This window comes from Pithys albifrons, chromosome 9, assembly GCF_047495875.1.
Source record: "Pithys albifrons albifrons isolate INPA30051 chromosome 9, PitAlb_v1, whole genome shotgun sequence".
Lineage (NCBI taxonomy): Eukaryota > Metazoa > Chordata > Aves > Passeriformes > Thamnophilidae > Pithys > Pithys albifrons.
The window spans coordinates 34593906-34608529 of NC_092466.1; the positions used below are offsets into that span (position 1 = coordinate 34593906).

At 50.7% G+C, this 14624-nt stretch overlaps 1 protein-coding gene across 1 annotated transcript; it reads left to right on the top strand.

Annotated features, from left to right (window-relative positions):
• Positions 1–905: 905 nt before the first annotated feature.
• LOC139675623 (microsomal triglyceride transfer protein-like) lies at positions 906–14337 on the top strand. The gene is made up of 19 exons (XM_071563542.1): positions 906–986; positions 2169–2289; positions 3376–3557; positions 3758–3901; positions 4396–4503; positions 5129–5245; positions 6310–6449; positions 6529–6682; positions 7142–7299; positions 7530–7695; positions 8128–8235; positions 8363–8575; positions 8681–8895; positions 9498–9595; positions 10706–10827; positions 11217–11444; positions 11764–11888; positions 12144–12314; positions 12593–14337. The coding sequence occupies exons 1-19, from the start codon at positions 915–917 to the stop codon at positions 12738–12740; spliced, it is 2790 nt and encodes a 929-aa protein (XP_071419643.1). The 5' UTR covers positions 906–914; the 3' UTR covers positions 12741–14337.
• The last annotated feature ends 287 nt before the right edge of the window (positions 14338–14624 follow it).

Consider the following 14624-nt stretch of genomic DNA (forward strand, 5'->3'; position numbering starts at 1 on the left):
GACTGACTACTGGTACTGGTTAAGGAGTGTTTGGGTCTCTTTATTTCCACTCAATATTTTTGATGAGAACCTGGATGTGAAAATGCCCTGAAAGCACCCAGGGTTTGAGGCTTGCAGGCTTTGATGCAACAGCCCCTGTTGCCTCCATCCTGCTTTTATCTGGGTTCAGCTGTGAGCACACTGACCACCCCTTGCCAAAGTCCACCCTGATGTCACACCTTGGTGGCAAGGTCCCCACAAGCCTCTCTGACCTGGGCACAGTGACCTGGTTACACTGACCGCCCTGCTCTGCCCATGGATTTCAGAGCTGCCACATCAGATCCTGCAGCCAGAGTCCCCCATGGTGGTCCAGTTGCCACCAGCATGGCAAGGACCACCTGGAGCACAAGGGTGGGGGGCTCAGCACCCCAATTCTGTCTGCAAAGCTTCCCACCAAGTCATTTCCAAGGGAATTGGTAGCACAGTGTGCAAATAAGAAAGTGAAGTGGAGATCTTTGTCCACACTACATTGATTTAATTTATGAGAAGAGGATTTGCACTGGCAGGTTGGGCCTGGATAGAAATGGGAGTTCAAGTTTCCCTTGGGTGATACACAAGAGGCTGGAGGAGCATCCAGGATTTCAGCAGCACTGATTTTAGGACCATACATCTGTCCATAGGTTTTCAAAGTTCCATAAGGCACCTTTCCAAGAGCATGACAGCCCCAGATTGGTTTGGGAAGAAAGCTTCACAAAGTTTATAACTCTCATTACTTTCTTCTGCTTTTACTCTTTCACAGATTCTCCCAGACAAAAGCAAAACTGGGTTTGGAGGAAGAGAAACCAGGTGAAAACAGGCACTACAACTACCCTTGCCTCTTGCCCTCCCCTCCAGCTCTAACAAACCTGCAGGAGGTTTCTCTCAGGGCAGAGAAAATGACAGAGCGACTGAGAAAGAGGCAGGTCAGAGGACAGGATTCATTTCAAAGGGACACATCAAAGCCTGAGGTAGGTATTAAATTTCCTACATAACTAGTGGAGTGAAATAAATACCATCAGAGGGATATTATTGGCACAGCAAGGCAGTGCCTGAGCTCAGGGGCACATGGTGTCCTCCTAAGACACCTCATCCTTCCCACTGCCTTTAGAAGGATCTGAGGTGGTGGGTTTAGTCTACAGACCTGACATAGGAAGCTAGAGATAAATCCCATCCCAGGTGACTTTCCAGCTCCATGACTACTTTCCCTGCCCTCTGCTACCCTGTCATGAGGATGAGATTAGAACTGAGATCACAGAATGACAGCAATACACTCCCTCCCCACTCCAGTTTTCCAGTGGGAGCTCCACAGCTCATCCTTGGTAGCACAAGCAGTGGATAAACTCCCTTCCTTGGGACCACTGGGAAAATGCTTCTAAGTGTCTATTCCATGGTTTCACCTCTCAGACTTCCCAGTGGGTTAAAATCAGCAGTCCAGAGATGCCTATGAGAAAGCAGGTTGTCACCTTCCCACGTGCCAGTCCTGGAAGGACTCAGCAGCCAAGCCTAAAAAAGCCTAAATAAGCAACATGTCAAAGTTCAGTTTCAGTTTGAGACCTCCTTATCTGCAGGGGTTTTTTTCCACTGGCTATTTCTGTTTGCCTTTCCTCTCCAGGCAGCGTGTTTAGCACAACCAGCACAGCACCCACCTGCCAAACCCTTTCCCACCTTGTTTTCAGGGATAACGTGCTCATGGTACAACCCACCAACAGGCTGTCCCCATCCCCTCCTGCCTGGCCCTTTAAGTAACTTGAGCCTCTGGGCTGCAAATCCCAGTCTCGAAATAAAAGAATGGAAAAGCATTTTCCCCCTTCCCCCTTCTGGGTCCTTTCTTTTGAAAGCTACTGTCTCTTCCCCTTTCCCTTTTGATGGGAAGACATGGATTCACCAAGGGACAGAGCAGCTTTCTGAGCATTGCTCTCCCACATCAAAGCAAACTGGCAGCTTCTCCACCCTACACTGCTTCTGGCAGCTTTTTTCCAGCTTTCCTCCCCTCATGCCACTCTTTGGCAAACCTCAGCTGATTTCCAAAGCCTGGGGGTTGGTACAGGGGTTTAATTATTTGCTTTCCTTTGGGTGTGTAAGGCGGGGATAGGGAGAAGGTCGGGCCCCATCGCCTGACACTGCTAATCTTGCCCACTTTTGTTGTTCAGTCCCTCTCCCACCCCCTTCCCTCCCTGCCTCCCGCCCAGCTCCCAGAGCCCACCATGAATCCACAGGCGGTTTGGGGATGCTTTTGCCTGCTTTGCTTTTCCTTCATGAATGCAGCAAAAGGTAAGAGACTTTGGGCTGATTTGGGTCCAGGGGTACAATGGGGTTTGGATGCCCAGAGGGGCACAAAGATCCTCCCTGACTCAACATAAGACAATATCCTCCCAGTCTCCAACTAGGGAGGGAAGAGTGATTGCCAAACTGCAAACAGCCTGAGCATCTCCCAAGGCAGGGAAATTTTGGGGATTGTTGAAGTCTTCCCTGGGGGATGAGGAACCAGAGAGCTGGAGCTGTTTAAACAGCACAAAGTGCCAAAATATAAAACCTCTTAAGTCTGTCTCCCAGAAAAAGACTTCAGGGAATGAGCTAGATTTCCATTGATTTCTTTCTTTTGTTGTTATAAACAAAAGCAGCAAAGCTATAAAACATTTCAGAAGCCCAGCAAGTGCATCAGATTTGCAGGAGAATTTCAAGTGACTTTAGAAAATAGGTTTGACTGGTTTTGTCATGGAAAAGGCAAAACTCCCTTCTACAATCAAACTGGTATATAAACAATACAAGGGATTCCAGATAAATAAGATTAAAGCAGGGAGTTTTGACCTAAAGCTGCCCTGCCAACTTCATTTTGCCTGATCACAAGTCAGTACTTTAATAAGTTCTATGGGGGAACACATAATATAAAGAATATGGCCTCTCTTATCCCCTAAAAATGTTAATTGTGCCCCAGTTGATGCACAATGCTGAAAAGGCACTGTGAGATATCCTTCCTGTCTGTGGGCATGCTCAGGAAACTACTTCAGCATTAAATTGTGTTTCTCTGGCACTTTCTGAAAGTCCTGAAGTCCCCAAGCAGAGCTCCCACTCCAGCCATCACTTCTCAGGCAGGACTAGAAGTGCAAGCAGGAATCAGCTGCCATCATGAGAACACCCAAATATCCAAACCACAGGCACAAATAATTCCCCATGAAACCCTTCCCACTGACTATACTCCCACACCAGAATTAAACTGGCACTTCTGGAGGCAGAGTGATGCAGGTCTCAAGCATCCCTGCAGGTCTGGGTCCCCTCTGGGCTGGAGGTTGCTGAGCGCAGAAGTGGAGGAACTGAGGTCCGTGAGTGATTCCTTTCAACATTTCCATCTTTCCATAGGGGATTTGCAGCTGCTTTCTTTCCAGCCCAGGACCCTGTATCAGTACCACTATAGCCTGGCTGTCCAGCTGGACCATGTGTCCACACCATCCCCTGGGGGAGCCTGGCTGAGGGCTGAGGCGCTGCTCCATGTGCACCAGCTCTGGAGGGACCAAGGTGGGGAGGAGCTGCTCCAGCTGCAGGTGTGTGGGGTGGGAAAGCCATCACAGCTGGATACTCCTCCTGGGAACACCCCAGGAGGTGGAGCCCCCTTCCCTTTCTAGCCCAAGTCATCTGAAAAATGACCTCTCTGACCAAAACCCATCACCTGCAGGTAAAATACATGCCAGCCTTAGAGCAGACATGCTTGGTCACTGCTCTCTGCCATCTTCTGCTGTCGTAGATCCGTGACCTGAAAGCCCAACATGAGCCAGCCAAGGAGAAGAGCCAGGATGGCACTGGAGGTCCCCCTGCAGAGATTGAATTGAGCCAGGAGGCACAGGCAGAGCTCCAGCAGCCAGTGTTCATCTCCTGGAACAGTGGGAAGGTCAGCTGAACACCTCCTGGGATTATTCATGCCCTCTACAAAGCACTGCTGCCCACATCCCAAATTTTCCTGGCTATGAAGCCCATAGGAACTCCTGCTCCACCTCTGATTTCATGTCAGAGCAGAAGAAACTGGACAGTGTCCAGTGTTGGACTATCTGGTCTCCCACAGGGTCCGGTATGACCCCAGATATTGCCCCATGCTCCAAAGGGGCTGCAGCATCCCATGTTTTTTAGTCCTAACTATGGGATATAAGCTCCTTTCTGAACTTCTCTAAAGCTTTGGAAAATCAGGGTGAGGAGGAAAGGGAAATCTTGTGGGCATACATTCACAAAGCTCCTGCTATTGAGGGATACAATCCTCCCTGAGAAAACTCTTCAGGTGCCTCCAGTGTGTTGCTCAGGTTGCAGGGGAGATGCTTTTTGGCAGCAGAGAGCCTGCAGGAACCCCAGAGATGTCCCCTCAGCCAGGCACCACCTCTTGCCCTGCTCCAGGTCAGAGCTTTCTATGGGAATGAAGCAGAAAACATCCTGATCTCCAACCTGAAGCGAGGCATCATCAGTCTGCTCCAGCTCCAGCCCCACGCTGGCACCACGGTGGAGGTACGTGCAGAGCTGGGGCCAAATCCCACCCAAAATCCAGGGTCTGTGATGGACCAGGAGAGCTGGCCCTGGAGCACAGCCAGCCCAGTTTCTTCAGTAGAGGAGGCAAAATTCAGGATAAATAGCACAGGGTTTGCTGCTCCAACTGGGCAGTCAGGAAAGATGGCTATTGGGAAGGCAGATGACTTAAAATAGTCTATAAACGATTTTCAGGAATGGGCACACTTACAAAATAACAGTTTTTTCCTGGACAGTAGGAATAGTGGAGAAAACACTCCACAAGCATTCCTGCCAAGTGGGATTTGCTGTGCCAGCAGCCAGCAAATGGCAAGGAAATCCCTCCCTCTGGAGCTCAACTGAGGCTGGAGAGATCTATAAACAATAAGGAATAACCTCAGAACCCAAAATGCAGGCATGAAGGTGCTGCTGCTGGTGTCAGCCTGAATTTGCCAAGATGCCCAGATGGACTTGAAACTATCCAAATCCCCCAAAATTCATCCCACTTTCCAGCTTTTTGACTATTTTTCTATTTATTAGGCTGTCTGTGTGTCTGTCCTCTACACAGATTGTTTTATTCAGAGTTACCAAGGCTTACCACTCATGGACACTCACCTCTGTGTTTCAGGAGGACACCTCTGGGAGCTGCCAAGTTACCTACACCGTGTCCAACCATTCCATCACCAAGACCAAAGATCTCCTCAGCTGTGCAAAGCAGAACTCTGGATTTACCTCTGTGAACAAAGCAAGTCTATTGTTCTTGCCGTGGTGGGCTCAGGTCAAATAAATCAGGGCCATCCCCAAGGGATGTTTTCTGGACATCAGGCTCATTGCATTGGAGATTAGGTTGAGAGGACCACAGATCTCTGTTTGGTCAGTTTAAAGCAGTAGCCTGTGTTCAGCCCTGACATAAATAGATTAAGTTCTGTGGGTCTTATTGCAGATACAGCTGCCATGACCAACATTGAAGGGTTTTTAAAAGTACATAAATTCTACTGAATTCATTATAAAAATGGACATCACCACAGAGAGCCCACAGGCCTTGGCTGGAATCTCCATGCCCAACAGTCATATAATGATATCATCATCACTAATGCCATTTGCTGTCTAAAACCACCACCTGCACACAGTCCAGCTCTTCCCTTCCTCAGACCCTGCCATCTGCAGGTCCAGCTGCTCTAGTAACATCTCCCAGGACTCTCAAGGCAGAGGTGAAGTCAACAAGTGTGTCATTTCTTTCAGAAGGAAAAAATCCAGAGAGCTTCCCCAAGGTCACCGCACAGCACAGCAAGGAAGTTGAGCATTTTTTGGCATGGGCTTGGTGGAAATTGCTGTTGCTTTCCCTTTTGCTTAGAGAGTGTCCTTGCTGATGCTCCCCAGGGCATTGAGGGCCATTCCTCTTCCCACACCATGCAGCTGATGCTGTCAAATGGACTTGGAGGAAATGCAGTGCTTTGGGAGGCATTTATTCCCAGTTTGCAGTCTCCAGGCATCACCCATACCAGGAAGGAGCATCCCCTGCTCCCTCTGCTGTGGCTGAGCCCGGGTGACACCACTCTGTAATGAAAACCCATGTGGTGTCACCAGTCTGTCTCCCCACATGAGGCACAGGCACGAGCATCCCCTTGTCCTCACCTGGTGCTGCCTTCTCCCACATCTGGGAAGAATCTTACTTCTCTGGATTTTCCTTTCCTACATTCTGCATGTGACATTCTGGACTGAACTCCCGATAGAGAGGAGAGAAATCTCCTGGGGAGAGGGGCAGAAAGTAAAGGTTGCATTTTTTCCCCTTGTTTTTCCTTTTTTAAGGTTTTTGGAGTCCAGTGGCAGCCTACCAGCAGAAGCCAGTATGTGGTGAAAGACAACCTCCTGCAGTCAGCCCTGGCAGAGGAAACCCATGTGGTGGCTCCAGCCCTGAGGTCCAGCTCCGGCATCAAGATCAGTTCAAGGTAAGTGATGAACCCAACCATGAGCCTCAGAGGGTGTAAATCACAGAGCACTTCCTAGTGGCTTCTTCTCCCTTCACAGGCAGCAGCTCCAGCTACTGTCTCCTCCAATGCCTGGCCCAGCAGAGGTGTCTGGACAAAGCCTTGAGGATGTGCTGGCTGGCACCGAGGGACAGCACCAGCACCTTGGCATGGCCAGCTTGCCCTTCAGGAGGGTCTGCACCCACTGCCCATCGGTCAGTGACACTACTGCCCCCCAAAATTCACCACGTGCTCTGCCCCAAAACTGAACACATGTAGGATTTGGTGTTAAACCACAGTGGTGCTTTTAGAGGGACAGGATGTGGCCCTGGGAGCAGACACAGTTGGGTTAAACTCATCACAGCTCTGAGGCCAGGAAATATTCCCACTGCAGATCAGGCTGGAGAGGACAAACAAGGTGTTATTTCTGCCTCTCCAAATCCTCCAGACTTTCCACCAGGGAAACCTGGAATTGCAACAACATGATGCTCACAGTTTCTCCTACCCTTTTCCTGGAACTCACCACAAATGTGGGGACTTTGGCTTCAGCATCATGGGCTGAACCATGAGCCCCCTGAGCCCTTCCCACTCCTAAATATTTCCCGAGTGAAACATTCCGGAGTGTAACAAGGCAAAAGAGGCTAAATCCAACCTGACAAACATCATCTTTGCAGCTGAGAGCCTTCCTGAAGGCTTTTGACAGACAGGGAATCAAAACAGACCCTGCCAAGGTGGCCACGACCTGGCAGTTCCAGAGGTTCATCCAGATGCTGCGCAGTGCCAAGAAGAGAGACATTCTGGAGCTGCTGAGGAGAGCACCCGAGGAGATGCGGTGAGACTCCCCAGAGCTTTCCTGCTAAAATTCTGTGTGTGCAGAACCCTGCCATGAAGAGTCATCATTCCTGCCTGAGACAACTGGGGTCATTTAGTGCTGCTCAATGCCCCATCCCTGCTCCAGGCAGCTGTAGTGCCAATGTGCTCTGCTTTCCCTTAATGCCCCTTCTGCACAAACACTGAATGGTTTTTGTGGGTCGTGCCACTGATGACCTCCTCTTGCTCCAGCCTCTTCATCGTGGAGGCAGCGGTGGCTGCACAGTCAGTGGCTTCCTTGGCAGCTCTCTCAGACTTCCTGGATTTCAGCAAGGAGCCCAAGTCCCTCCTGGAGAAGTTTCTCTATGCAGCAGCTTTCTCTCCCCGGCCTTCAGCAGAGCTTCTCCGCCTGGTCTTGGTGAGTATGGACATCTCTCTACATCCCCAGGGGTCCTGCATCTGGGATGGATCCTCATTTCATGCAGGAGGGAACAGCAAGCATGTTTTCCTGTAAAAGGGAAATATGTTTCTGTAGAAATAAATCTTCCTACTTTTGGCATTATTTTATGTGTGTTTCATGGGACAACAGCTGATGCTCCTCAGAGGAAAAGCTTTCAGCAGAGAATGTTTTATATCAAGATACACATAATAAAAAGCTTAATTAAAAACCATTGTGAAAAATCAGTGGTTTATCCAATCAAACTATGCATGGCCTCCTTCAAGGCAGGTTAAGAACAAGGTTTTCCTTTCTTTTGTAATAAACAGTCTGAGATAAGAGGTAAAATATACTCCTCCTCTCTTTTCCACCCCTTTTTTCCCTGCATAATAATACCCCTTTCCTGATGCCCAGGACAAGCTGGTTGGGAAGCAGCTGGCCCCTGAGATCTGGGAGACAGGGATAGTTGCCGTGGGCTCTCTGGTGGGCAAGCTGTGCCAACAGAAGCTGTGTGGGCTACAGGTGGGTCCTCTGCAAACCCTCGTGCTTGGCTTTTTCAGACCCCACCCCAACTCCAGGGGTGCCCAGAATGTCTCCTGTCCCTCACCTCACACTCCTCCCCTTCTGCTCTCCTGCAAACCCGGAGCAGGAGGTGGAGCGTGGGGTGGAAATCATCCTCAGGGGGCTGACAGGTGCCAAGGAGGAGTCTGAGGCAGTCATTTACCTGCTGGCCCTGGGGAATGCAGTGCTCCCTGAAACCATCCCCACCCTCCTGGGCCATGCTGAGGAGGGTCCTGCTGCTGTCACCACCACAGCCATCTCTGCCCTGCGGCGCTTCCCTGCTCAGCACATCTCCCCCAAGGTAGGAAACAAAGCTCCTGAGGTTTGGTGTCCTCTTGCCACTCAAAGCCAAGCTGCTGGGATGCACTTGCACATCCCCACCGTTTTAATTTTCTTCCTTCATCAGGTGAAAAGAGCAATGAGGAGGATTTTCCACGAGAAGAGGAAGAGCTATGAGAAAACCTGTCGCCTGGCTGCTGCAGAAATCCTCCTGGACAACCACCCCTCACCCATGGATGTCATCAACATCCTGCTGGCCACCAACGAGATGGAGACAGAGATGGCAACATTGCTGCTGCTGAAGGTCCAGGACAGCCTGCATGCCCACCACCACCCAGCAAGGTGAGTTTGGAGGGGAAGGCTGTGTCTTTCCCCCTGCTCTACATCACTATTTCACTCCTTCTCCTCCACTCTCCATCTGTAGTTTTTGACCAGAATGCCCTTTCAATGTGCCAGCACCCCTTCTTGGAGCTGGCATGGAAATTCCAGGAGGAAAAAGAGAGATGCAGATGCCACCCAGCCAGCCAAAACCCAACATCCCTCCTCCTCCTGCCCCATGGCAGCAGGTTCCAGGCTCGTGGCTTCAGCAGAGTCCTTGGAGGCCAAAGCTCTGGCTCCCAGGCCAGTGCACAATTTGTGTCTTGGTGTATCAGGGTGCTCTGCATGAATCTTTCTATCTGCACAAAATGAACCAAGCACTCTTATTTTTACAGAGCTAAGCAAAAGCTGCACAATAATATGTGATTGGTTTATACTAATAAACCAGAGGGAAATTCCAGGGTAGCCCATGTCTGCTCACTTCATTCTTTGCTCTGGGCAGTCAGCAGCCCAAAGAAATACCTTGGAAATTTGTATTTCCTTCTTTGCACGGCCTTGTAATGACCACTGGCATTTTCCCTTCCTTCCCTCCCAGTGCTGACATATTCTTTCCCTCTCGTTTCCAGGAAGATAATGAAAGACATCATGAGAGACCCACAGATAAATAATTACAACTTCTTCTCAAAAGCTGGCATCTCCTCTTCTTTCTCAGGACCTCTGACAGGTGACAACACAGAGCACATTGATCCCATGGTCCCCACACTGGGCAAGGGAGGGGCTGGTAGGGAAAGGCAGCTTCCAGAAAAGGCTTAAACTCTATAGAATGCCCCAAAATCTCTGAGGTTTCTGAGCATGTCCCCCAGCACCAGTTGGTTGCACCACCTGAGATCTGTGCACACCCTTCTCTAACACCCCTACAGTAGGAGGGCTGGGCTGTACCACATACTTCTCCCAAATCCTGCTAATTTTAGATAGGAGCTTCGGCTGGAGCTAAAACCAATAGTAGGTGGGAGTTTCTGTGCTTTTCCTGAGTCAAGATGTTTCACTCCATTCCTCAGTTCCTTTGGTATTTTGAATAAGCTCTTCAAAGAGGACAATCCTTGTACTGAGATTAAAAAAAATCAAACTTCAGAGAGACTGCAACAAGCAACACTTGCTAAATATCTGCTTAATTCTTCACATGTCAGCTCTGATTTCTGTCCCTCTGCAAATAGGCTCAGTGTGGCTTTGTAGGGGGTCAGTGAAGGTGGAATTGCCAACAGCTGGGAAATAAAAAAACAACCTTGTAATTCTAAATCCTTCAAGTGTTGCAAGAATGGGAGGAGAAGGTGCAGTGTCTTTCCCTCTGCATCATGTAACTTGAATGGCCAACACAGGAGATCCATCCCTATATACCAGCCATACACTCTGTTGGAGAGGCTTACAAATTACCAAGGAGCCATCAGCATCCTGCTTTTAGTGACCTCCCAATTCCTCCAACTTTTCTAGAGGAGCTTTACCAAGAAACCACCCTGTCCTGCTGAGCACTGACTTGGTGACACTGGGTGCAGGAGATGCATTCACTGGGATCCCAGCCTTGCTTATGCCACCTACAGCCTCTGTATTTCCTTGTCAGCCTTCATCCCTGCTGCTGTTCTCAGAGCATTTAAGGTTCACCCCACTCAGTGACTCACATGCAAAAAGAGATCGTAGAATCACAGAATGGTTTGGGTTGAAAGGGACCTTAAAGCTCATCTAGTTCCAACCCCTCTGCCATGGGCAGGGACACCTTGCACTAGACCAGGTGTGCCAGGCACTGTCCAGGAATCCTTAGAGACATCTCTCTGCCTTTCAGTCACCCAGGACCTGCTTTCCACCTTCGGGCTGGACCTGCTGTTTTTGGAGGGAGGATTCCTGAGGAAGAGCATCTCTGAGTTCTCGCTGCTCAGCCATGGCCAGCGGCTCCAGGCAGCTCAGGTGCACTGCTGGAAGAATGGCTGGGGGTGACAGCACCAACCCTGTGTCCCCTCCTACCCCCCTTAGGGTGCCTGACCTCACCTCTGCACTCAGTGTGCAAAGATCCTCAGAAACAGGTGAACTCATACCCAAATCACCAGTGTGAAGCCAGACATGCCTGCTCTGGAGAAGGGAGTCCCTTGCTCCCCCAAAAAACAGAGGATGTGATACTGATACCTCAGGGCACTCAGGTTGGGATGCCTCACCCAACCCATTCCACTGACCTTCTCATCCAAAGGGTACCCACCCAAGGGTTGGACAAGCAGAGTGATTCAAAGACTGTTGCAGAACACAAAGCACTCTCCAGCTTTGCTCTGTGCCAGCTGCCCAAGTCCACTTCTGTGTTCTAGGTGACCATTGAAGCACAAGGGATGGAGTCAATGATGGGAGAAAACATCTCGGATGGGGAAGAGGAGCCGGAGCTCATGGCTGGGATGTCTGTCATGTTCTTTGATGTCCAGTTGCGGCCGATCGTCTTCTTCCAGGGATACACAGACTTAATGGCCAAAGTCCTCTTGAGCAGTGGAGAGCCCACAAGTGTAGTCAAAGGGAACCTCCTGCTGATGGACCATCACCAGGTACTGGGTGGGGGGAAGCAGTGACCTGCCTCCATGCCAAGTCCTAGTGAATTCCATAAAATGAGCCGGTGGATGTTACTCACCATGGATACAGATCTAAGAGCAAGGTGGCACTGCTGGATGTGCCTTGGTGTTGGCAGACAGCAGGATGGCTGGCTATGCCTTGGGACATAGGTGGCTTGGCTGAAGTCCCTCCCTTGCAAACCCTGCAGCAGGTTTGGGATAAACGGTCCCAGCAGCCACAAGTCCCTGCCAGTATCAGCCACTCATCCAAGAGCAATGCCCAGTCACAGCAACCTTTGCCTTCTCCATCTCCCAGGTCATTCCACTGCAGTCTGGCCTCCAAGTGACCATCAAACTCCAGGGTGGGCTGGGGCTTGATATTTCAGCTGACATGGACGTGAGCATTTGGGAGCAGGAGCTGAAAACCAGCATGAACACGAGGTCAGCGGGTGGGGAACTGCTTGGCTGTGGGGATGGGGGTACCTGGGGGGCTCAACACCCACCACAATGGTGGCATTCCACAGCCCCTGCTCTTCTCCTGTGGGCATGTTGGACAGGGCTCTGGTGGGCCCTGGTTACACTTTTCTATGTCCAGACCTCAAATTAAGGTTCTGATGGAGTTGTTTGGTGCCAGTGTGTGGTGCCCAGTGCAGAGCCATTGTTTGGTGACCAGGCTCATGTGCTTCTCTCTCACAGGGGAAGCCTTGCCATGGATTTCCAGGCAGAACTAGACTCCCCTTTCCTCCAGGCCACCCTGAGGAGCCAGACAGAGGTGGAGACCTCAATTCACTTTGACACCATGCTGAGGTTTTCCAGCAGCCCAGTGCTCATGTGTCTGCAGCTGAGAGAGGAGCAGGTCCCATACAGGTAGTCCTTGGGTACTGTCAGATACTGTAGAAACATCATGATGTGCTTGAGATAAAAGAGGATTTCTTGGGAAGAGGTGGGAATTAATGGTTGTACAATTACTGAGCAGAGTGGGCTGAAACTGGTAGGGATGAGGGAAGGACACTGCAAGTTCATGATGACAGTGGAAGCACCACCCACAGACCATCAGGAGATGGTGGCTGTGCTGGTCTGGGATGAAGAGTCTGTCCACCACCGGCAGAGCCTCCTGACCATCTTGCTGTCACCTTGTCCCACAGAGACATCTTCACAGTTTCCAAGTCTGCTGGGAGCCAGAGCAGCACCACTCGAAAAGGCAGGCGTGGCACCGTGCCCGGGAGGGAATTTGCCCTGCACCAAACCAATTCCAAGGTCTGCAAACTCCTGCTGACTGCAGAGAAAGAATAGGGGAGTCAGAGCATTTTAGGACTGGAGAACTGCCCCATCTCCCACCACACACCCTTGTTCTCTGTGGACCCAACATGAGCTGTCAAGGGCTATGCCAAACTCCTCCACAATGACCTTTTAATTAGAAAAACAATGCAATAAGAGACCACAAGAGGAACTGCTACAGAACAGCCAGTGGCATCCCTTGCTTGGGGCTGGAGGAGCCAAACTTGCCCTCACACCCCAGAGACAGAGATTTCCCTCTCCTGGACTCTTCCCCATAATGGGGAAGGCCTTCCTGGAAGCTGAGCTGGTCCTTGGGAAAAACAGCCTTATTTTGCAAAAAACATGAGTTTCTCAGAGCCCAAGAAACCCTCCTGCAAGCAACGAGGCTGGTGAAGGGACTGGAGCACAAGTGCTGTGGGGAGAGGCTGAGAGAGCTGGGGGTGTTTAGCCTGGAGAAGAGGAGGCTCAGAGGTGACCTCGGCACTGTCTGGAACTGCCTGAAGGGAAGTTCTGGCCAGATGGGGCTTGGTCTCTTCTCCCAGGCACTCAGCAATAGGACAAGGGGGCACGATGGGCTCAAGCTCTGCCAGGGGAAATTGAAGTTGGAGAGCAGAAAAAACTTTGCAGAGAGAGTCCTCAGGGATTGGAATGGGCTGCCCAGAGAGGGGGTGGATTCCCCATCCCTGGAGGTTTTTAACCTGAGATTGGCCATGGCGCCGAGTGCCATGATCTGGTAAAGGGACTGGAGTTGGACCAAGGGTTGGACTTGATGATCTTGGAGGTCTTTTCCAACCCAATCCATTCTATGATCTGATTCCTGGCAGAGATCCCTCAGCACAGCCACCACTCAGCTCCCGGGGACCCTGTGAGGGGTAAGAGGCAGAACAGTCCAGAGCAGGGCTCTTACCGCCTCTCCTCGAGCGCCTTTGCCTGGGGAGCTGCGGATCTGCAGTGACCTCCAGCGGCCGCAGCCCAATCTAATGGAGATGTCAGCACAAAGCCCCCCCTCGCCCCGCTCCAGCCCCCCAGGGGTGTCCCACAATCAGCACACAAGGTCGTGGGACCTTTCTAATGGATCAACGCTGACCCCTGCCAGCCCCTCACTGCTCTGTGCTGGGTTCTGGTGGGGGATACCACCCTCTCCTGGCCTCCAGGCTTGCCATCACAGGCCATTTCCCATCTTTGCTTTTCCCCTGCAAGTCACTCTATTCCTGGGATATCTCGTACAGCCTTCAGGAAAACATATGGACACCACTCACCAAATGGGGCAATAAAACATTATCTGCTTATCTATTCCAGCTGAAAAAAAACCCCCTAACCTGAGAAAGTGTGCACAAAAGTAAGGGGAATGCCCTGAGATGAGCTCAGTTGGTTAAAACTTGTTTGTAATAATGCCAAGGTCATGGGTTCAATCCCCTGTGTGGGGCATTGACTTAAGAGCTGGACTTGATGATCTTTCTGGGTCCCTTCCAACTCAGAATAGTCTGTGATAGACCATGGGCAGGGACCAGCTCTCCCTGGGAACCAGGCCTAAAGTGCTGGGGCAGAACTCTGATCAGCCACTGCTCTCTCCTTCCTAGGCAGCTTGCAATAAAAAGATTGTATTTTCCCACTGCTGGGCCTCAGTGACTTCCCAGACTCCATGAAAAATGAACAAAAGAAGTGATGTGCAACTCACCAAAGCACTGGTGTGAATCCCAGCACTGAATTGTGGCAGTAGCAAATCTCAGGTGGGGGCTGCAGTTGCACATCCCAAACCTCTGCTGCAGAGCCTTGGGCCACGTACATCACACCAACATACCTGCAAGGCTTTCCTGAGAGCCTGGGACATGCACAGGGACAATTATCTGGGAGCCACAGCATACTGGAATCACTCTGGAACAGACTATGGATAAGCAG